Source organism: Salmo salar, chromosome 12 (genome assembly GCF_965601325.2).
Source record: "Salmo salar chromosome 12, fSalSal1, whole genome shotgun sequence".
NCBI classification, from domain to species: Eukaryota; Metazoa; Chordata; class Actinopteri; order Salmoniformes; family Salmonidae; genus Salmo; species Salmo salar.
The window spans coordinates 23,359,466-23,383,700 of NC_138302.1; the positions used below are offsets into that span (position 1 = coordinate 23,359,466).

General features: G+C 42.2%; 1 protein-coding gene across 1 annotated transcript; it reads right to left on the reverse strand.

The window, feature by feature from the left end:
* Window positions 1-39: 39 nt before the first annotated feature.
* Window positions 40-23,987, reverse strand: LOC106590349 (uncharacterized). The gene is made up of 11 exons (XM_045691023.2): window positions 23,705-23,987; window positions 19,127-20,980; window positions 18,632-18,878; window positions 17,298-17,397; window positions 13,893-13,970; window positions 10,434-10,538; window positions 9,738-9,870; window positions 9,132-9,246; window positions 6,768-6,892; window positions 1,536-1,616; window positions 40-1,387 (listed from the first exon to the last, which is right to left on the reverse strand). Exons 1-11 carry the CDS (start codon window positions 23,742-23,744, stop codon window positions 1,296-1,298), a joined length of 2,970 nt encoding a protein of 989 aa, XP_045546979.2. The 5' UTR covers window positions 23,745-23,987; the 3' UTR covers window positions 40-1,295.
* Between the last annotated feature and the right edge of the window lie 248 nt (window positions 23,988-24,235).

Sequence of the window (24,235 nt, forward strand, 5' to 3'; positions counted from 1 at the left end):
TATTTTTATGGTTACTCAATAAAAACATATATGCAAGACTTGGAAATTCACCTTAAATGGGAAAGTGGCAGTTTAATACATTAATGCATGAGAAAACAATGCATACATACAATGGGACACATTTGCAAACATTTACAGCATCTCTTTCCTTCAAATTGCATTTTTGATACAGTAATTGGACAGGGAAGGACAATGAACAATTGTTGCTCTATTACGTTTGCTTTGATGTTGTGGATATTGGGCTGAAACAGTATACATATTTACCCAAACGTGGAATATTTACAATATAATACAGGAAGTTGGCATTTAGTTGGCATCTAAAGTATATATATTTTTTATATCTAGGATAAAAAACGAATAAACAACAAAATGCTTGCTTCAAGAGCAAATTCAAACCCACACCATTCAGATCAATGACAAAACGATCATCAAAATATAGACTTCATTGCAGTTTAGAAAATAGGAATATTTGACAGTTCCAGTGTTGATTCAGAGTGAGGGTTAGGGCAATGCCCAAATGGCACCCTATTCCCTATACAGTGCACTACTTTTGACCAAAGCCCAAGTCTTTGCTAGGTAAAACCCCGCCTTATCTCAACTCACTGGTCACCATAGCAGCACCCACCCATAGCACGCGCTCCAGCAGGTATATTTCACTGGTCACCCCCAATGTCAATTCCTTCTTTGGCCGCCTTTCCTTCCAGTTCTCTGCTGCCAATGACTGGAATGAGTTGCAAAAATCACTGAAGCTGGAGACTCATATCTTCCTCACTAACTTTAAGCATCAGCTGTCAGAGCAGCTCACAGATCATTGCACCTGTACATAGGCCATCTGTAAATAGCCCATCCAACTACCTCATCCCCATATTGTTATTTTTTTATTTATTTTTTGGCTCCTTTGCACCCCAGTATCTCTACTTGCACATTCATTCTGCACATCTATCACTCCAGTGTTTAATTGCTAAATTGTAATGACTTCGCCACTACGGCCTATTTATTGCCTTACCTCCCTAATCTTACCTCATTTGCACACACTGTATATAGATTTTTTCTATTGTGTTATTGACTGTACATTTGTTTATTCCATGTGTAAATCCGTGTTGTTTGTGTCGCACTGCTTTGCTTTAACTTGGCCAGGTCGCAGTTGTAAATGAGAACTTGTTCTCAACTGGCAAACCTGGTTAAATAAAGGTGAAATAAAAAATAAAATGTTTTAAAAGTCTCTGGTCAGAAGTAGTGCACTATATGGGGAATAGGGTGCCATTTGGGATGCAAACCTAGATCTACAGTATAAACTACTGCTGGATCAGAGAGTGTAGGAAGTAGGCTGCAGCTATCGTCAACATCACCAGATATCTCCCAGGCTCCAGCAGTTGTCCAGAACTTCCTGTTTAAATGAACATTGAGATGAAAGATTGTATTACATTAATACGTCTACACAGTAAGGTTTATTTGTATGTTTCTGTTCAGTTATACACTATCACACCTACTGTATTGGGTGTGTGTGTGTGTGTGTGTGTCAGTGGTGTACTTACTTGAGCAACCTTCTGTCTGCTTGAAGATGCCCATCTTCTCACTGTCTTTGATAGAGTTCATCTTGTCCGTACTCACCTCCCCTGTAAGTCAACAGGGTATTGGTTATTAAAAGTCACAGTAGTATGTAGCATTGTGAGTAACTTGTTGCCATTGTATTATTACAATGTTATTACCATTTTATTCTCCCCTGTAATGTCTTCATCAGGCTTCCCTAAACTGAGAATATTGTGTAAAGATTGTTTTGGAGTCTGTGAAAGCTTGGATGGTATATCACGCATTCTCTACCAGAAAGTTGGTTGGCCCTCTTTGATGTCACGTAGGTTGATACATTGCTATGTTTTCATTTATGAAGCCCTTTTACAAAAAGTTCCACTGTTCCTAACATCATTACTAAACTTCAGTCATACTAGTTACCACACCCGGTTTCAGGGATGACTAACTCTGTAAATTCCTTTGGTCTCTACAGAGTTAGGTAAATCAGCTTTAGTTTCTTGCACCTTATTTGAGGAACAATCTTCAAAATGTTGTTAAATGTGATGTTCTGGTGCCTCTATGGCAATTCAGAAAGCGGATTGAGGACCTTATTACTGATGAATGTCTTTGTTTTTTATGACCGTGTTTTTCTTTCTGCTTGCATTTTGTATTTATATTTTCATGTGTGTATTTTCTGTAATTTATTGACTCAGTATGACTCTCTGATAAAATAAAGGTTCAATAAATAAATCTACAGCCTAGTCTGAGTACCCAGATCAAGGAAAAACTATGTTTTTAGATGAGACAAATAAACTTTTTTTCACAAAGATAGTTTATCATTCACAACTCTGTATGTCTTCATCGGGCAGTCCTAAACTGAGAACATTCCACTGTATTCTTCTGATGTCATAAAGGCCATCCTGTCTGTGCTATACTGTGGTACCTCTTCTCCATACACTGCTCTCCTCTGTCCCACTGGGACAGACAACTTGGAGGGGGGCAAAGGTGCATCCCAAAGGGCACCCTATTCCCTACTTAGTGCACTACTTTTGACCAGGGTACATAGGGCTTTGGTCAAAAGTAGTACACTATAGAGAATAGCCAGACCCTTAACTCCAGCATCAGGTTACCCAGCAGTTTTTGTAAGGCTTTTGAATGGGCAGAATTATTCATTGTCTGGACAGACACAGAGGCCTGAGCAGCTAGCTACTTAGTGCACTACTTTTGACCAGGACCATTGGGGTTCTGTTAAAAGTAGAGTGCTATGTAGGGAATAGGATTCTTTGGAACGCAACTATCTCCGAGTAGCTCTCAGACTGGGACACAAGGGCTGAGAAAACAACAAAGCTTTATGGAGGGAAGAATCAACACCTAGCATAGCATCTACACAGACTCCCACGATTTGGCAGTTCATTGAAAGCGTCAGACAAAAACCCTGGTAATTGCTCTGTAGCGTGAGGAGGAGTTGTTTTTCTCCATTATACAAGGCTTAATCTGTGTCCTGCAAACCATCTGTGAGCAGCCTACCTCCTCATTCTTCAAAAAGGCATTCCTTCACCCAAGAACACCTACAGCTCGTGTTTCAGCACCTCTATTCCTTCTCTACCTGACTGTCAGTTGTGACACTTTAATGACAAAGACAACTATATAAGTGGTGTGATGTTCAAATACTCAGACAACATAATTATAACGTTTCGGATGTAAACAATAGGTTTACATTCCAGGTGAATACTTTTGACTAATGAATTGTGTCATGGCCTCCAAGAAACTAGATTTCAACATAGATTGCCAAATATAAATGCACGCACACACACACAGACACACACACCTAAACACCTTCTTTGCCCGCTTTGAGGATAATACAGTGCCACAGACACGGCCCGCTACCAAGGACTGTGGGCTCTCCTTCTCTGTGGCCGTTGTGAGTAAGACATTTAAACGTGTTAACCCTCACAAGGCTGCCGGCCCAGACGGCATCCCTAGCCGTGTCCTCAGAGCATGCGCAGACCAGCTGGCTGATGTGTTTACAGACATATTCAATCTCTCCCTATCCCAGTCTGCTGTCCCCACATGCTTCAAGATGGCCACCATTGTACATGTACCCAAGAAGACAAATGTAACTTAACTAAATGACTATCACCCCATAGCACTCACTTCTGTCATCACGAAGTGCCCAAGAGACTAGTCAAAGATCATATCACCTCCACCTTACCTGTCACCCTAGACCCACTTCAATTTGCGTATCGCCCCAATAGGTCCACAGACGATGCAATTGCCATCACACTGCACACTGCCCTACCCCATCTGGACAAGAGGAATACCTATGTAAGAATGCTGTTCATTGACTACAGCTCAGCATTCAACATCATAGTACCCTCCAAGCTCATCATTAAGCTTGAGGCCCTGGGTCTCAACCCCGCCCTGTGCAATTGGGTCCTGGACTTCCTGACGAGCCGCTCCCAGGTGGTGAAGGAAGCAAACAACATCTCCACTTCGCTGATCCTCAACACTGGGGCCCCACAAGGGTGCATGCTCGGCCCCCTCCTGTACTCCCTGTTCACCCATGACTGTGTAGCCATGCACGCCTCCAACTCAATCATCAAGTTTGCAGACGACACAGCAGTAGTAGGCTTGATTACCAACAACAACGAGACAGCCTATAGGGAGGAGGTGACGGCACTCGGAGTGTGGTGTCAGGAAAACAACCTCTCACCCAACGTCAAAAAAACAAAGGAGATGATCTTGGACTTCAGGAGGCTGAATAAATTTGGCGTGTCACCTAAAACCCTCACAAACTTTTACAGATGCACAATTGAGAGCATCCTGTCGGGCTGTATCACTGCCTGGTACGGCAACTGCACTGCCCATAACCCCAGGGCTCTCCAGAGGGTGGTGCAGTCTGCACAATGCATCACCAGTGGCAAACTACATGCCCTCCAGGACACATACAGCACCCGATGTCACAGGAAGGCCAAAAAGATAATCAAGGACAACAACTACCCGAGCCACTGCCTGTTCACCCCGCTACCATCCAGAAGGCGAGGTCAGTACAGGTGCATCAAAGCTGGGACCGAGAGACTGAAAAATAGCTTCTATCTCAAGGCCATAGACTGTTAAACAGCAATCACTAACTCAGAGAGGCTGCTGCCTACATACAGCCTTGAAATCATTGGCCACTTTAATAACTGGATCACTAGTCACTTTAATAATGCCACTTTAATAATGTTTACATATCTTGCATTACTCATCTCATATGTATATACTGTTTTTTATACCATCTATTGCATCTTGCCTATGCCTCTTGGTCATTGCTCATCCATATATTTATATGTATATATTCTATTCCATTCCTTTACTTAGATTTGTGTGTATTAGGTAGTTGTTGTGGAATGTTTAGATTACTTGTTAGATATTGCTGCACTGTCGGAACTAGAAGCACAAGCATTTCGCTACACTCGCAATAACATCTGCTAACCATGTGTATGTGACCAATAACATTTGATTTGATTTGACCTTTCCACTATAACGTTAGACTGGTGATAGACCTACGCTGTATTGTCACTGTTAGTATTTGACTTGAACTGACGTTTACCTTAAAATGAGTGACAACAATGTGCAGTAGCTGTCATTCTTACTTGAATTACTGTCATCTCTTCAACACCTCTGCAGTGAACCTGTCCTGAAACCACTTCTGAATATGGGTGACTAACTTCTCACTACTTTCAATGACTCACTGAGGAAGATACTTGATTGTTTTTCTGAAGTCGCTGTAGGCTCGTAGACTATAAGCTCTAGGGGATCTCCCTCACAAGTGCTTAAAGGTCCAATGCAGCCGTTTTATCTCAATATCAAATCATTTCTGGGTAACAATTAAGTACCTTGCTGTGATTTAAAATGGTCAAAAATAGCAAAGAGCAATTTCTCAAGCTAGAATTTTGCTAGGACTGTCTGGGAGTGGTCTGAGTGGGGAGGGGAAAACTGAAAATTAGCTGTTATTGGCAGAAAGATTTGGAACTCTCTTTCTTATTGGTCTATTAACTAATTTACCACCTGGTGATATCACCAGGCAGGCTAAAGCGCCATCCCACTAAAACAGGCAAGAATATCAAGCTGTCTTTTCAAACAGCTCTTACATTAAAAGAGCATTATCATAATTATATTTTAACCTCATGGTGAGGAAAAATATATATTGTAAAACACAGGAATATCACTTTTTGACTGCACTAGGACTTTACACGTTATTATTATTGTTAAAACAATTCCCCCACATGCACTGACAGATGTTTTAGGCTGATCTGATTCATCAGCGCAACCCACACACTTCCTTTTTACCACTTGCATGTCCCTCCCTGTTCAGTGTTAGGGTCAGGAGAGGGGACTTGGTATATAATATGGGCACAGTGTCACGTCCTGGCCAGTATAAGGGTTAATTGTCATTGTAGTTTGGTCAGGACGTGGCAGAGGGTATTTGTTTTATGTGGTTCGGGGTGGTGTTTTTCTAGAAGGACATTTGATTTAAGTATTCCGGGGTTTTTGGGCACTGTTTGATATTCATGTAATTCTATGTTTAGTCTAGTGAGTCTGTTTCTATGTTTGGTTAATTGGGGTTGGTCTCTCAATTGAAGGCAGGTGTTGTCTATTTGCCTTTAATTGAGAGTCCCATATATTAGGGTGTGTTTGTCATTTGTGGGAGATTGTTTCTTGTTTTGCTGAGTGAGCCTTTCAAGACTGTTTCGTAGTTCGTTTCATTTTGTTGTTCTGGTGTTCACTTAGTTTGTAAATAAATACACAAGATGAGCATCCACATTCCTGCTGCGTTTTGGTCCTCCTTTACCAATGACAACCGTGACACACAGACAATAATTCATTCTGTAATGTTTTGACTTTGCCACAATTATCAGTGTTTGTGCTGGAACATTTGTCTGCATCTTATTTGGAAAGAATATAACTTTTGAACAGTATAGAAATTCAAAGAAAACACGTTTTCAGGCAGATTTTGATAAAGGAATATTGGGCATCATTGCGCTGAACCATAGACAAACAATATACTACCTACTGTATGTCATCAGCTGTACCTGAGATAAAGAAGCTGATAATAGCATGTGCACAGTCAAGAATGACCAATGTAATGTTTTAAATGTGTCTTAAGTGCCACTGCCTCCGTAATTCATAAAATGTTTCTTCTTTTTTCTTCTTTGATCAGAGAATATTGTGCATCACTGTGCTCTACACATACAGCACTATATTATTGGCTGTACCTGAGACAAGGAAGCTGACTTTCTGGCATGGTCCGTCCACTGTGGTCAGAGGAGACCCTGGAAGGATGGTGACCCTGGACATGTTCACCTCTAGGACCTCTGCCACCCTATTGCGGAAGTCATATCTTGAGAGAAAAATGAACAATAGACAATTTGTATTATTGTTTTTATAATTTGTTGGGAAAGTATACAATTTCACAACATATATATATATAAATATATACAGAGGCTGCATAATAATGGCCGGAACGGAGCAAATGGAATGGCATCAAACACCTGTAAACCATGTGTTTTATGTATATGATACTATTCCACTGATTCCGCTCCAGTTATTATTTACTTTTTTTTTTTTTACAATTTAGTCATTTAGCAGACGTTCTTATCCAGAGCGACTTACAGTAGTGAATACATTTCATACATTTTTTTTTTCTTTTTTTCCCGTACTATCACGATCCTGTTCACCCCAATTAAGGTGCCACCAACATCCTGTGATATATACAGTGTTTTCAGAAAGTATTCAGACCCCTTGACTTTTTTCACATTTTGTTACGTTACAGTCTTATTCTAAAATTGATTGCAAATATTTTTTTCCTCATCAATCTACACACAATATGCCCATAATGACAAAGTGATAACAGGTTTTTAGAAATATTTACTAATTTATTAAAAATAGAAAACTGAAATACCTTATTTACATAAGTATTCAGACCCTTTGCTATGAGACTCGAAATTAAGCTCAGGTGCATCCTGTTTCCATTGATCATCTTTGAGATGTTTCTACAACTTGATTGGAGTCCACCTGTGGTAAATTCAATTGACTGGACATGATTTGGAAAGGCACACACCTGTCTATATAAGGTCCCAAAGTTGACAATGCATGTCAGAGCAAAAACCAAGCCATGAGGTCAAAGGAATTGTCCGTAGAGCTCTGAGACAGGATTGTGTTGAGGCACAGATCTGAGGAAGGGTACCAAAACATTTCTGCACCATTTAAGGTCCCCAAGATCACAGTGGCCTCCATCATTCTTAAATGGAAGAAGTTTGGAACCACCGAGACTCTTCCTAGAGTTGGCCGCCTGACCAAACTGAGCAATCCGGGGAGAAGGGCCTTGGTCAGAGAGGTAACCAAGAACCCGAGGGTCACTCTGACAGAGCTCTAGAGTTCCTCTGTGGAGATGGGAGAACCTTCCAGAAGGACAACCATCTCTGCAGCGCTCTACCAATCAGGCCTTTATGGTAGAGTTGCCAGACGGAAGCCCCTCCTCAGTAAAAGGCACATGACAACCCATCTGTGTGATATTGAGTATACAAAACATTAAGAACAGGATGCTGGCCAATGTTGATTCCATTGTTTCCCACAGTTGTGTCAAGTTGGCTGGATGTCCTTTGGGTGGTGGACCATTCTTGATACACACGAGAAACTGGTGAGCGTGAAAAACCCAGCAGCGTTGATGTTCTTGACTCAAACCGATATGCCTGGCACCTACAATCATACCCTGTTCAAAGGCACTTAAATATGTTGTCTTGCCCATTCATCCTCTGAATGAAACACACAACCCATGTCTCAAATGTCTCAAGGTATAAAAATCCTTCTTTAACCTGTCTCCTCCCCTTCATCTACACTGATTGAAGTGGATTTAACAAGTGACATCAATAAGGGATCATACTGTAGATTTCACCTGGATTCACCTGGTCAGGCTGTCATGGAAAGAGAAGGTGTTCCTAATGTTTTGTACACTCAGCATATATGAATTCATGATGATGTACTGTAATCCCATAATTCAGGATTAGTGATGATGTATTATCATGTAAAGCATTTGAAATATGGTTGGATTGTTTTCATGGTTCGACAATTGGCACTGGGCCAAACCCTTTATGAAGATATGATCAATGAGTTGTGTCACATTGTTGTAAATGAACCCTCCATCATCTTATACAGGTGTGGCACGTGTGGTGGCTGGCTGAGGAGGTGGTGAGAATACACTCTTTGAAAAAAAGGTGCTATCTAGAACCTAAAAGGGTTCTTCGGCTGTCCCCATAGGAGAACCCTTTGTAGAATCCCTTTGGGTTCCAGTTAGAACCCTTTTGGGTTCAATGTAGAACCCTTTCTCAGAGCGAGATAATACTGGTAGTTCCTTGATGGTTTAAATATTCCAAATAAATGTAAATGCCAGGTACTCAAGTATTAAAAAGAAGTAGTCTAATTACATATAACACTCACTTCCTCTTTCCCTCTCCAGTTCCACGGTTTAATACCCGATCAGTCTCACATATTGGCTCCCAACACTAACGCCTGTAGGTCTTAGCTTGATGGGCTAACACAGTCTTGAGTTCACAGGCGGTTTAATACCCAATCACACCCACCTGCTGAAAGACATGACGTTGGGGAAGGTCTGCTCTGCCCAGGGGGATTCTGGAAGAATGACGGCACACGCGAAGACATCGCTGCCGCTCCTCAGGACCAGGGACCTGTGGACCACTACAACAACAACATCAACAACAGCACCAAAGTCAGAAATATACTTTTTATATTATCACCTAAATTACTTTGTTGTTTCACACATGACATATCCCCTAATAGTGAAGGTGGTTGACATTTTTGTCATGAAACTTGATTCTCTTGGGAAACAATGTGATGCAACACTTTTGGATTGCAGTTTGGTGAGTGTGCAATGACAATACATCAATATTATGTTTCATGTGCATCATAAAGGAGTCTAGATTTCTGAACAGACATGTGTCTGTTACCTGTGTACTCCCCTGACATTTGTATGCTGGTGTCTGAGTACAGCTGTTTGTATTCTGTCTGGTCCAGCTTACAGTGCGTGTGTGTGTGTGTGTGTGTGTGTGTGTGTGTGTGTGTGTGTGTGTGTGTGTGTGTGTGTGTGTGTGTGTGTGTGTGTGTGTGTGTGTCTCTGTGTGTGTCTCTGTGTGTGTCTCTGTGTGTGTGCGTACATGCTTGTGTGTTACCTGTGTAGTCCCCAGCCAGTTGTATGCTGGTGTCGGTGTACAGCTGTCTGTGTGTCAGGCTGACTGTCCCCTGTCTGTTCGTCAGGTCTCCCACCTCACAACTCAGAGCGTTGTCACGGGAACAACTGGAGTTCTGAGGGAGGACAGAACAGAGCAGAGGACGGAACCAACCATAGAAATAGAATTACTAGAAGGGACGTCCCCATTCAAGTCAATAGGGCTGGGTCAGAGGTTCCATGACTGTTCTACTCATTCTAATTCTATTGAAACCAATTCCAACAAACACTTCCACTTCTGGTTATGAAAACGATGTGAAGTATATGGTTGTGGTTGTGGTGTAGTTGCAAGTTTTAATGTCACATGCATAAGTACAGTGAAATGCCTTTCTTGCAAACTCAAAACCCAACAACTGTGACATTGTCAAAGACAAAGATTCGATGGAATATCAAACACAGTTCTATTGGATTCCATAAGACTTGTTGATCAAGTGGAACTTTAAAGTTGAAATAAAGCAGAGATCAGCGCTACACAGTGGACTACACAGTGGACTACACAGTGGGGGAAATTCTCCTATGATGGCTAGGTACTGGGCCCTTATTCATAAAGTGTCTCAGAGTAGGAATGCTGATCTATCCTAGACACTTCATGAAGAATGGCCATGATGTATTGTAAGTGAAAATGAGAGAATAAACTCACCCCAGCTTCCATGTTGAAGGGGTTAAACGTGTCCCCAACACTGGTACACTGGTTGTCGTTCACCTCAGAGCCTTTACCAGTGATGATCCAGGAAACCTCTGTTACCTAGTTACAGTGGGGAAAACATTATTTTTTCTCTGATGTTTTACCATTCTTTTTATACAGCTTCCCTTTTCTAATAGAACCTGTGATACGATTCTACGGTAGATAGACTCTAGTGACAGACATTAAAATGTTACAGAGCAGCTGATTTGTTTCTTACATTGTTTCTACGTCTGCATTGTGTTTCTACGTCTGCATTGTGTTTCTACGTCTGCATTGTGTATCTACATCTGCATTGTGTTTCTACGTCTGCATTGTGTTTCAACGTCTGCATTGTGCTTCTACGTCTGCATTGTGCTTCTACATCTGCATTGTGTTTCTACGTCTGCATTGTGCTTCTACATCTGCATTGTGTTTCTACGTCTGCATTGTGCTTCTACATCTGCATTGTGTTTCTACGTCTGCATTGTGCTTCTACGTCTGCATTGTGCTTCTACATCTGCATTGTGCTTCTACATCTGCATTGTGGTTCTACGTCTGCATTGTGTTTCTATGTCTGCATTGTGTTTCTACGTCTGCATTGTGCTTTTACATTTGTATTGTGTGTTCTACGTCTGTATTGTGTGTTCTACGTCTGTATTGTGTGTTCTACGTCTGCATTGTGGTTCTACATCTGCATTGTGCTTCTACGTCTGCATTGTGGTTCTACGTCTGCATTGTGGTTCTACGTCTGCATTGTGTTTCTATGTCTGCATTGTGTTTCTACATCTGCATTGTGTATCTACATCCGCATTGTGCTTCTGCATCCGCATTGTGTATTCTACGTCTGCATTGTGCTTCTACGTCTGTATTGTGTGTTCTACGTCTGCATTGTGGTTCTACGTCTGCATTGTGGTTCTACGTCTGCATTGTGTTTCTATGTCTGCATTGTGTGTTCTACGTCTGCATTGTGTTTCTACGTCTGCATTGTGTATCTACATCTACATTGTGTTTCTACATCCGCATTGTGTGTTCTACGTCTGCATTGTGCTTCTACGTCTGCATTGTGCTTCTACGTCTGCATTGTGTTTCTACGTCTGCATTGTGTTTCTATGTCTGCATTGTGTATCTACATCTGCATTGTGTTTCTACATCCGCATTGTGTGTTCTACGTCTGCATTGTGCTTCTACGTCTGCATTGTGCTTCTACGTCTGCATTGTGTTTCTACGTCTGCATTGTGCTTCTACATCCGCATTGTGTGTTCTACGTCTGCATTGTGCTTCTACGTCTGCATTGTGCTTCTACGTCTGCATTGTGCTTCTACGTCTGCATTGTGCTTCTACATCCGCATTGTGCTTTTACATTTGTATTGTGTGTTCTACGTCTGCATTGTGGTTCTACATCTGCATTGTGCTTCTACACTCTGCATTGTGGTTCTACATCGTGCATTGTGGCTCGTCTGCAGGCGTCTGCATTGTGTTTCTACGTCTGCATTGTGTATCTACATCCGCATTGTGCTTCTACATCCGCATTGTGTGTTCTACGTCTGCATTGTGCTTCTACGTCTGTATTGTGTGTTCTACGTCTGCATTGTGGTTCTACGTCTGCATTGTGGTTCTACGTCTGCATTGTGTTTCTATGTCTGCATTGTGTTTCTATGTCTGCATTGTGTATCTACATCTGCATTGTGTTTCTACATCCGCATTGTGTGTTCTACGTCTGCATTGTGCTTCTACGTCTGCATTGTGCTTCTACGTCTGCATTGTGTTTCTACGTCTGCATTGTGCTTCTACATCCGCATTGTGTGTTCTACGTCTGCATTGTGCTTCTACGTCTGCATTGTGCTTCTACGTCTGCATTGTGCTTCTACGTCTGCATTGTGCTTCTACATCCGCATTGTGCTTCTACATCCGTATTGTGTGTTCTACGTCTGCATTGTGGTTCTACGTCTGCATTGTGTTTCTACGTCTGCATTGTGCTTCTACGTCTGTATTGTGTGTTCTACGTCTGCATTGTGGTTCTACGTCTGCATTGTGCTTCTACATCCGCATTGTGCTTCTACATCTGTATTGTGTGTTCTACGTCTGCATTGTGGTTCTACGTCTGCACTGTGCTTCTACATCCGCATTGTGCTTCTACATCCGCATTGTGTTTCTACATCTGCATTGTGTTTCTACGTCTGCATTGTGTTTCTACGTCTGCATTGTGCTTCTACATCTGCATTGTGCTTCTACGTCTGCATTGTGTTTCTACATCTGCATTGTGTTTCTACGTCTGCATTGTGCTTCTACATCTGTATTGTGTTTCTACGTCTGCATTGTGCTTCTACATCTGCATTGTGTTTCTACGTCTGCATTGTGCTTCTACATCTGCATTGTGTTTCTACATCTGCATTGTGTTTCTACGTCTGCATTGTGCTTCTACATCTGCATTGTGTTTCTACATCTGCATTGTGTTTCTACGTCTGCATTGTGCTTCTACATCTGCATTGTGTTTCTACGTCTGCATTGTGTTTCTACGTCTGCATTGTGTTTCTACATCTGCATTGTGTTTCTACATCTGCACTGTGTTTCTACGTCTGCATTGTGTTTCTACATCTGCATTGTGTTTCTACGTCTGCATTGTGTGTTCTACGTCTGCATTGTGTTTCTACATCTGCATTGTGGTTCTACGTCTGCATTGTGTTTCTACATCTGCATTGTGTTTCTACGTCTGCATTGTGCTTCTACATCTGCATTGTGTTTCTACGTCTGCATTGTGTTTCTACGTCTGCATTGTGTTTCTACATCTGCATTGTGCTTCTACGTCTGCATTGTGTTTCTACATCTGCATTGTGTTTCTACATCTGCATTGTGTTTCTACGTCTGCATTGTGTGTTCTACGTCTGCATTGTGTTTCTACGTCTGCATTGTGCTTCTACGTCTGCATTGTGGTTCTACGTCTGCATTGTGTTTCTACATCTGCATTGTGTTTCTACGTCTGCATTGAGTTTCTACATCTGCATTGTGTTTCTACGTCTGCATTGTGTTTCTACGTCTGCATTGTGTTTCTACGTCTGCATTGTGTTTCTACATCTGCATTGTGTTTCTACATCTGCATTGTGTTTCTACGTCTGCATTGCTTGCTCTTTGGGGTATTAGGATGGGTTTCTGTATAAGCACTTTGTGACAACTGCTGATGTAAAAACGGCTTTATAAATACATTTGATTGATTGACCTTGATTTCTGGATGCCGAGATTGCACTGTAGGCTAGATAACAGCCACTATGTGACACAAGTTATTTATTGCCACAAAAATAGTTTATTTTTCCAGGCTCCCTTTTTCAATGGAACCTACCTGTGATAAGGTTAGAAATTAGATAACCATGAGAATGTGACAGTTTTTTTTGTTTCTATTAAAAGAGATTGAACAGATCCGAGAGGTCCATGCATGCTTACGTCTAGCACCTGTGATGACCGCACGTCCACCTCCAGAGTGATGTCACTGTAGCTGCCATCCAGAAAAGTCTGCTGGGACTGAAGACAGTAGAGTATACTGTTAGACTAGTTACTGAGTCAATGGGACTGAAGACAGTAGAGGATACTGTTAGACTAGTTACTGAGTCAATGGGACTGAAGACAGTAGAGGATACTGTTAGACTAGTTACTGAGTCAATGGGACTGAAGACAGTAGAGAATACTGTTAGACTAGTTACTGAGTCAATGGGACTGAAGACAGTAGAGGATACTGTTAGACTAGTTACTGAGTCAATGGGACTGAAGACAGTAGAGGATACTGTTAGACTAGTTACTGAGTCAATGGGACTGAAGACAGTAGAGAATACTGTTAGACTAGTTACTGAGTCAATGGGACTGAAGACAGTAGAGGATACTGTTAGACTAGTTACTGAGTCAATGGGACTGAAGACAGTAGAGGATACTGTTAGACTAGTTACTGAGTCAATGGGACTGAAGACAGTAGAGAATACTGTTAGACTAGTTACTGAGTCAATGGGACTGAAGACAGTAGAGGATACTGTTAGACTAGTTACTGAGTCAATGGGACTGAAGACAGTAGAGAATACTGTTAGACTAGTTACTGAGTCAATGGGACTGAAGACAGTAGAGGATACTGTTAGACTAGTTACTGAGTCAATGGGACTGAAGACAGTAGAGGATACTGTTAGACTAGTTACTGAGTCAATGGGACTGAAGACAGTAGAGGATACTGTTAGACTAGTTACTGAGTCAATGGGACTGAAGACAGTAGAGGATACTGTTAGACTAGTTACTGAGTCAATGGGACTGAAGACAGTAGAGAATACTGTTAGACTAGTTACTGAGTCAATGGGACTGAAGACAGTAGAGGATACTGTTAGACTAGTTACTGAGTCAATGGGACTGAAGACAGTAGAGAATACTGTTAGACTAGTTACTGAGTCAATGGGACTGAAGACAGTAGAGTATACTGTTAGACTAGTTACTGAATCAATGGGACTGAAGACAGTAGAGGATACTGTTAGACTAGTTACTGAGTCAATGGGACTGAAGACAGTAGAGGATACTGTTAGACTAGTTACTGAGTCAATGGGACTGAAGACAGTAGAGGATACTGTTAGACTAGTTACTGAGTCAATGGGACTGAAGACAGTAGAGGATACTGTTAGACTAGTTACTGAGTCAATGGGACTGAAGACAGTAGAGGATACTGTTAGACTAGTTACTGAGTCAATGGGACTGAAGACAGTAGAGGATACTGTTAGACTAGTTACTGAGTCAATGGGACTGAAGACAGTAGAGAATACTGTTAGACTAGTTACTGAGTCAATGGGACTGAAGACAGTAGAGAATACTGTTAGACTAGTTACTGAGTCAATGGGACTGAAGACAGTAGAGGATACTGTTAGACTAGTTACTGAGTCAATGGGACTGAAGACAGTAGAGGATACTGTTAGACTAGTTACTGAGTCAATGGGACTGAAGACAGTAGAGAATACTGTTAGACTAGTTACTGAGTCAATGGGACTGAAGACAGTAGAGGATACTGTTAGACTAGTTACTGAGTCAATGGGACTGAAGACAGTAGAGGATACTGTTAGACTAGTTACTGAGTCAATGGGACTGAAGACAGTAGAGAATACTGTTAGACTAGCTACTGAGTCAATGGGACTGAAGACAGTAGAGAATTGTAACGGGTGTCGTAATGATTGGACGAAGGTACAGCGGGAACGTGTATACTCATCTTCTTTAATTGGTTAAAAGAAGGAAAAACAAACACACCGACCGCCACTAACAGCCCTGTCCTGTCCTGTCCTGTCCTGTCCTGTCCTGTCCTGTCCTGTCCTGTCCTGTCCTGTCCTGTCCTGTCCTGTCCTGTCCTGTCCTGTCCTGTCCTGTCATGTCATGTCATGTCATGTCATGTCATGTCATGTCATGTCATGTCCTGTCCTGTCATGTCATGTCATGTCATGTCATGTCATGTCATGTCATGTCATGTCATGTCATGTCATGTGTTCAGACACTAAACAAGGAGACAACTACCCACAAATCCCATTACAAACACACCCCTATACATAGGACCTTCAATCAGAGGCAATGAGGAACAGCTGCCTCCAATTGAAGGCCAATCCCAATTAACTAAACATAGAATTAAACAACCTAGATCTAACATAGAAATACACTAACCTAGAACATAACCCAAAGACCACGGAACACTCTAAACAAACACCACTCTACATAACACATAGCCCAACAAACCCTGAACCACATAAAACAAACACCCCCTGCCACGTCCTGACCAAACTACAATAACAAATAACCCCTTTACTGGTCAGACATGACAAGAATACTGTTAGACTAGTTACTGAGTCAATGGGACTGAAGACAGTAGAGACTACTGTTAAACTAGTTACTGAGTCAATGGAACTGAAGACAGTAGAGAATACTGTTAGACTAGTTACTGAGTCAATGTAATTTAACCAGGTGTTTTAAGGTTATGAAATCTTACGTCACTGGGAACATGATCACCTGCTGTCCTATCAGCAAAGCTATATTAGCACTTGTTTTATGAGACGCTCATACCAGGTGTTCTAAACTGTCTGTAAAGAGCACACAAATCCTGCATCTGATAGACCATAATATTTGAAAGGATATTTGATGGGTTCTCTAAGCATCCTAAACAGTAATGGAGATACACTGTGGAGGACACAGGTCTGTATAGGAGCCTGACAAATACAGCTGTTCTCCTGAGTGCTTTAGACTGGGGGCTGCCGGGGGGCTGCCGGGGGGCTGACTCTACAGGCCAACACTACATGGCTGTGTTTACACAGGGATCCCAATTTGATTGTTCTAAAGACCAATTCGTGAGAAAAAAAAACATCAGAAATGGGCTGCCTGTGTAAACACAGCCATAGACACACATAGACAAACACAAACACTCACAGATATACACACACAGATCCAGACACACGCCCTACCGTCACACACAGGACTCTGCTACAGCCCTAATGAATTCACTGTCTGGCGCAGCAGAAAATACAGTGTCATGTTTTTGTGGCAGCTTTGTAATGATTCGCCAGCTTACTCTCCTGGGACGTATCATAAACGGGATAACATCCACTCCTGCAGATGCGTGTTGTTGTATTCCTCATGGTCTGAATTAGTCTAAATATGTTTCCCCTGTAGGCAATAATGAAATCTTTTTTTGATGTTGTATATATTTGGCAATTTCTTTATTGGATAGAGAAGAGGCAGTGTGAAATATGGAGATTTTTTCTGAAATAGTATTAGACCAGATTCAAACCAATTAAGTACTTTTGTGCCATTTGAATACTGTAGAGAGCAAAGGTGAGATCCAGGTCTTACCAGTTTGACTGTCCCTGTCACCGTGCTTTTGAAGACAGCCTTGGCAAACACCCAGTGTCCATCTGTTGCATTCTCAGCTAAGACGTCAGCACACCGCATCCTGGAATTCACAAACACAAATAGACCAAATATGAACTCATTAAAGAAAACTATTATTGTGAACGACTCAAAAATGAAACATTTAGGGGATGCAAACATGATTCAGATGTGTCCCGTGTGGCTCAGTTGGTAGAGCATGGTGTTTGCAACGCCAGGGTTGTGGGTTCGATTCCCACGGGGGACCAGTACGGAGAAGAAAAAAAAATTTATGAAATGTATGCATTCATTACTGTAAGTCACTCTGGATAAGAGCGTCTGCTAAATGACTAAAATGTAAATGTTATAAACTGTTATGCCGATTCAGAAGACATACCCACTTTATAAGTCAACACCACAACAAGAGATGAGGATACAGTATTCCAGACATCCTACCCTATAAAGGCCCTACTTTACCTGTTTGGCTTCTTGTCGTGCCAAATAAGCTTTGTTCTAGGTAATAATGTGAGCTGTCCCATGTCCTGTATGGCCAAGTGTAGCTCATTTGGTAGAGCATGGTGCTTGCAACACCAGGTTTGTGGGTTCAATTCCCGGGGGGGGGAATCAGTATGAGAATATATGCACACACTACTGTAAATCACTCTGAATAAGTGCATCTGCTAAATGACTGTGTGACAGTGTTGGGCCAGTAACCAAAAGGTTTCTAGATTGAATCCCTGAGTTGACATGGTAAAAATCTGTGGTTCTGCCCCTGAACAAGGCAGTTAACCCACTGTTCCTAGGCTGTTATTGTAAATAATGATATGTTCTTACCTAGTGAAATAAATGTTACATTTTTAAAAGAATTAAGTGAATATAGCTCTCTCCATTTTACATGAGTAAAGTGTTTGATTTGAGTCAGAAATTATTCTGCGTGAACTGACTGAGCTAAAGAGGAACTGGATGGTAATGTAAAACATTCCAAGTTTGTCAGAAGTTCCGTTCATGAATGTCAAGGTATCACAAATGTGACCCAAAGAGGAACCAAGTCTACAGCAGTCTTAAATGAATCACACACCACCTGTTACAATCTTTCCCCTTGTGTATTTTTGGTTTGGCTGTTTATAGCACTCCTGGAGGGAACTGTGGCTATACAGACCCATGACAAAGGTGTGTGTGTGTGTCTCTCTCTCTCTCTCTCTCTCTCTCTCTCTCTCTCTCTCGCCTCTGTCTGTCTGTCTGTCTGTCTGTCTGTCTGTCTGTCTGTCTCTCACACACACACACACACACACACACACACACAAAATCCCCACACTCACCTGGATCCGTTAGTGTAGTGAACCACCAATGACCTCCCCACTATACTGTTCGGCCCTGTCATCGGCATATTCCCGTCCAAATACCGAGTCTGTGTCTGGTTCTGATCCGTCAGCATCCCGAACTTCCCGCTGATGTCCCCAGTCTCATATTCATCCACAGTCCCTGACCCCGGAGCAGGAGAAGCAGACACATTCCAGGAGAAGGGGTTAAAGTGGTCCATGACGTTGCTGTCCGAGCAGGGCTCTCCTGTAATATTAATAATAATATGTTCTATTTGATAAACGCCTTTCTCAAAAGGAGGGAAAAGGATTGATACTTGCGTTTAAAAAAATGAATATTTGATCAAGTTATCTGTTCATATTACAAAACAGTTACAGCTTTGAAATTAATTAACAGATATACACACAAAGGCTGAACAAACACTCAGAACAATAGAGGACTATCACAACACTCAAGGACATCTGGCTCCCATTATAAAGAACATGAAATAGTACCTGTGGCACTGATAGGCAGCATGTGGACGTGGTAGCCCCCAGCCCTGGAGCTGAGTCCAGCCAGGGAGACGTCCATCATGGTTGGGCCCTGAGGGAAAGCCTGGGAGAACCGGATCTGGCCCCTGGAGGCCCCTGGTCCATGCCAGGGGCCCAAGACCGCCGCGGGCATCCGGACCTCAGTGAGGTTAGCACAGGCTATCCTGGGGGCGGCGCCCTCCGCACTGTGAATCACCACCGATCGACCAATCATGGAGCCCGACCTGGCGGGAAGTGACAACCAGGAAGTGGTATCCGTAAAGAAGTGTTTGGCCGACGCCCCACCCACTCGGGTCCCCAGGTCGAGGGTGCTGTGCTTTTTGGAGAGGTCCCCCACCTCACAGGAAAAGGGTCTGGAGGGGCCGCAGTGGAGGGTGTAGCTCAAATCCCTTGTGTCCACGTTGAAGGGGTTCCAGTGGTCCCCCGTGGTCCCACACCTCCCCTTGTCCGCGTCTGTCTCCGAGCTGATAGGATACATGTGGATGTGCCAGTGGTGGTTACGGGTAGCGGTCTCGGAGGGTCTCCCATAGGACAGATCCATGAAGACTGTGACATCAGACAACGGGTTGCTCTTGAGTTGGACGAACTGGACCATACCCACCACAGGGTGACGGAATGTAGCCCTGGCTACATGCACCTCTCCTGGGTAGCCTATGTAGGTGCACAGGAACCTAGTTCCATCCGGACGGTGGATTACCACAGACCGACCCACGATGCTGTTCTGTCCGAACAGAGGGAGGTTGAAGTCTGTGAAAACTGTGTCCATCACAGCTTTACCCTCTAGTGACCCATGCCTGGCGCTGAGGTCCCCTACTTCATACCGGTCATGGGTCGACCCAGGTCCAGAGGGGTAGGTGGGATCTTTAGTGTCCATCCCGAACGGGTTCCAATGGCCTCCAACGTTGTCGTTGGAGCAGGTCGTCTGCGGAGGTGACCTCATAGGAGGTGTGGGGAAGTGGTGGATGTGATAGGGTCCGACCCGGCTCCTCAGATTGGTCAGATTCACTCTCAGTTTTGTGACTTCGAACGGCGAGGCCTGCCTGAAGAGGAAGTAACCCTTGACCCCTCTCATGTTCACCAGGGCGCTCACCTCCTTCCTGTCCATTGTTCTGATCTCGGCGCACATATAACTCGAAGACCCCAGTTTGAGGAGAGCGAAGCGGGTGTTGGAGCTGAAGCTAGCGAGATCCAAACGATACTTGACGGGTGTAAGAGGGCTGCCTACTTTCAGTTCCCCAAGCTGGGTGAGAGATGAAGGTTCCAGACTATCCAGAAGAGCCTTACAGTCTCTATCAGAACTCTGCGACGTCAAGATGGTGATGTTGGTTGCCGTAGCACCTACCTGACCAATCGTTGCCAAGTTTGTGAGGACCCTGGCGTGGGTCTGTCCGACGTTCTGCCTGATGTAAATGTCGCCGGCAACCGAGCTGAAGAACCTGGCCTGCCACGTCTGAACTGTGGTTTGACCGCTTATGACTGTACAAGCTTTGGTGCCGTTGCATGTCTCCAAGGTCAACGAAAGGTCATCCAGATTTGACCTCTGTTTAAATAGACTGGACATATTAACAGTGGTGTTGGATGAGAACGGATCAATGGTGAACGTGAAGATGCTTGCTCCTACGTTGGCTTCAAGGCAAGGCTGAGCAAAATGGCCGAACATCACAGGGAACACACTCAGGGAGAAGTTGAGCGACGAATCACAGGTTCCGGTACCAGTGACGTTTACGGTCACCGTCTGATTAGTGGAGTCAAACCGCACCCATCCCGTGACTCCCCCCATGTTTAGGTTGGCCTGAAACTGGGTGCAGGAACTGGAACCTGAAAAACACAGCCGAACAGACAGAGAGACATACAGACAGACAAATGTGGAAGTAAATAAGTGCACAAGGAAGTATGTCCCTATTGTGTTACATCTGAATTGTTTTGGAGTGTTCACATGCTTTGCCATTATGGACGTAATAACTGACAGGTTTAGTAATTGATATTGATCTTTCTCATTTCTCAAGGAAGTTCTTAAAGGCCCAATGCAGCTGTTTTTATCTAAATATCATTTCTGGGTAACAAATAAGTACCTTACTGTGATCGTTCTCAATTAAAATGGTCGAAAAGAAACCAAATAGCTTCTTGGTAAAGGGCAATTTCTCAAGCAAGAATTTTGCTAGGACTGTCTTGGAGTGGTCTAAGTTGGGAGGGGAAAACTGAAAACTACCTGTTATTGGCAGAGATGTTTGGAACTCTCTTTCTTATTGGTCTATTAACTAATTACCAGGCAGGCCAAAGCTCCATCCCACCAAAACAGGCTGAAATTTCTGACGGTCTTTTCAAAAAGCTCTTACACTAAAAGGTCATTATTATAATCTTCACAATTTCACAGTATTATTTCAACCACTATGGGGGCCATAGTGTGGAAATATATATAAAACACAGGAATTCATGTTTTTGACTGCACTAGGCCTTTTAGGATAATCTTAAAGTGGTTTATGATATTTCTTCAAGCTTATGTATTGACGACTATACAGTAGCAGTGGTTAATCTAACATATTTTCCAAGGCATGTAGAAAGGGTTTCCCCCACTATTACAGTAACTTCCTCATCACTGTAATGTCAATAGCTAGTATATTTCATCATCACTGTAATGTCAATAGCTAGTATATTTCATCATCACTGTAATGTCAATAGCTAGTATATTTCATCACCACTGTAATGTCAATAGCTAGTATATTTCATCATCACTGTAATGTCAATAGCTAGTATATTTCATCATCACTGTAATGTCAATAGCTAGTATATTTCATCATCACTGTAATGTCAATAGCTAGTATATTTCATCATCACTGTAATGTCAATAGTGGTGGAACAAGTACCCAATTGTCATACTTGAGTAAAAGTAAAGATACCTTAATAGAAAATGACTCAAGTAAAAGTCACCCAGTAAAATCCTACTTGAGTAAAAGTCTAAAAGTATTTGGTTTTAAATATACTTAAGTATCAAAAGTAAATGTAATTGCTAAAATATACTTAAGTATCAAAAGTATAAATCATTTCAAATTCCTTATATTAACCAAACCAGACGGCACCATTTTCTTGTTTTTTTATTTACGGATAGCCAGGGGCACAATTCAACACTCAGAAATCATTTACAAACAAAGCATGTGTGTTTAGTGAGTCCACCAGATCAGAGGCAGTAGGGATGAGTGTGTGAATTAGACAATTTTCCTGTCCTGCTAAGCATTCAAAATGTAATCAACAGTACTTTTGGGTGTCAGGGAAAATGTATGGAGTAAAAAGTACATAATTGTCTTTAAGAATGTAGTGAAGTAAAAGTTGTCAAAAGTATACATTTTAAAGTAAAGTACAGATACCCAAATCAACTACTTAAGTAGTACTTTAAAGTAGTTTTACTTAAGTACTTTACACCACTGAATGTTAATAACTAGTACATTTCATCATCACTGTCATTTCAATAGCAAGTATATTTAACATGAGATGATGACAGATAGCTGCAGCGAATTAGTAATATTAAGTCATCAACATGCATGTAGTAGCCTATAAAACAGATACGCCTACCAGTTAATATGCCTTCATATTCTAGCCGAATGATAGCCTATGACTCAGGACTGTTATGAATGTAAGGTATGCAGTAAACATCAATATTAGGATATCTGGAGGAAGTAAACAAAGCACCTATGAATGTGGACTCTACCTCTCACTTAACCGATATGCCCCCTTACCAGGCGTATACTGCTCACCTGCTCTAAGCTAGTGACACATTGAAATTACACTGGTCTCATGTAACACATGAATGGATTTCATACAAGAGCTCAACTCAGCCATAGAGAATAGGCTACTGGCGCCAAAGACTGCTGCGTGAGCCAAGCCATGTATTAAGGATGAATGAAATGGCTATAACCCTTGCGACCCAATGGGCCGATAACATTGTCTGAAACTATGGGGCTTTAGTCAAAAGTAGTGCACTATGTAGGGAATAGGGTGCTATTTGGGAAGCAGACATTGTCTCTCAGCGCATGTAATTCTATCAATTAGCCTGGGTAGCCCTGAGAAATGCTACAGTATCAAATGACATTCATAGCTGCTACGGGTGGAGTGTATGTATCTACGGGTGAAAAAGTTCTAACATAGAGTAATATGTGAATATACACCACAGGTGTGTTCTGAACCTGTGAAGTCAACCATGCAGAAGACAACTCCATTGGAACATCACTGTGATTTTTGCCATCAAGTTTGATACATTAGTATGATACTTGATAGATTAGTTTGCTAGATTAGTTTGATTGATTGAATAAAACAAAGTATTTAGAAAGAAACTGTATTGATCATAACCTCTTTTTAGGGATAGTTAATAGCAATAGTTAACAATCATTTATTAACTAAAGCAAGTGGATTTCAAGGTGTAAATATTATGTGACCTTTTCCCACACCCTCTACAGTAACCAAGTAAATAGCACTTCGTATACAAAAGAACTGCAAACCAACCAGGCTTAAGTATTGCAAAAGTATTTAAAAAACCATTGACGTACTTACCCAGAAATGCCAACAGCATGACAACTGGAACAAGGCACATATTGGCAAATGTGTGTATTGTACTAATTGGATGAAAACATGCAAAAAATAAAACCAATTCAAAATGTACATGCAAAATCCAAATCAAAAGTGTATAATAAAACTCTATGAGTGTGTGAAAGAGAGATCCAGTGTGTGTGTCTGTGTGTGAGCGAGTGTGTGTGTGTGTTTGGTCTCAGAAGGAACGACCGTGTGTGTGTGTGTGAGATGTGTGTGCAGCCTCCCTCTTTGTGCCCCTCTCTCTCCCAGCATCAACCTCTGCTGTTTAAGCAGCCGATTGGTCCAGCCAACATCACTGTATCTATTCTATGGAGCATAGGAAAGGAGGGGCTGGCTGGCTGGCTGGTTGGCTGATTGACTGAGTGACTGCCTGACTGGCTGTTTAGCTGACTGGTTGGCTGAATGACTGATTGGCTGGCTGACTGTCTAGTTGAATGACTGGTTGGCTGACTGGTTGATTGGCTGACTGACTGACTGACTGACTGGTTGGCT

Coding starts and splice junctions, on each gene's coding strand:
- LOC106590349 (XM_045691023.2), bottom strand. CDS start 23,744: ATGTGCCTTGTTCCAGTTGTCATGCTGTTGGCATTTCTGG. Junction 10,539..13,892: donor GGTCATCACAGGTGCTAGAC/GTAAGCATGCAT, acceptor CACTGTAACTAG/GTAACAGAGGTTTCCTGGAT. Junction 9,247..9,737: donor ACTGGCTGGGGACTACACAG/GTAACACACAAG, acceptor TTGTTGTTGTAG/TGGTCCACAGGTCCCTGGTC.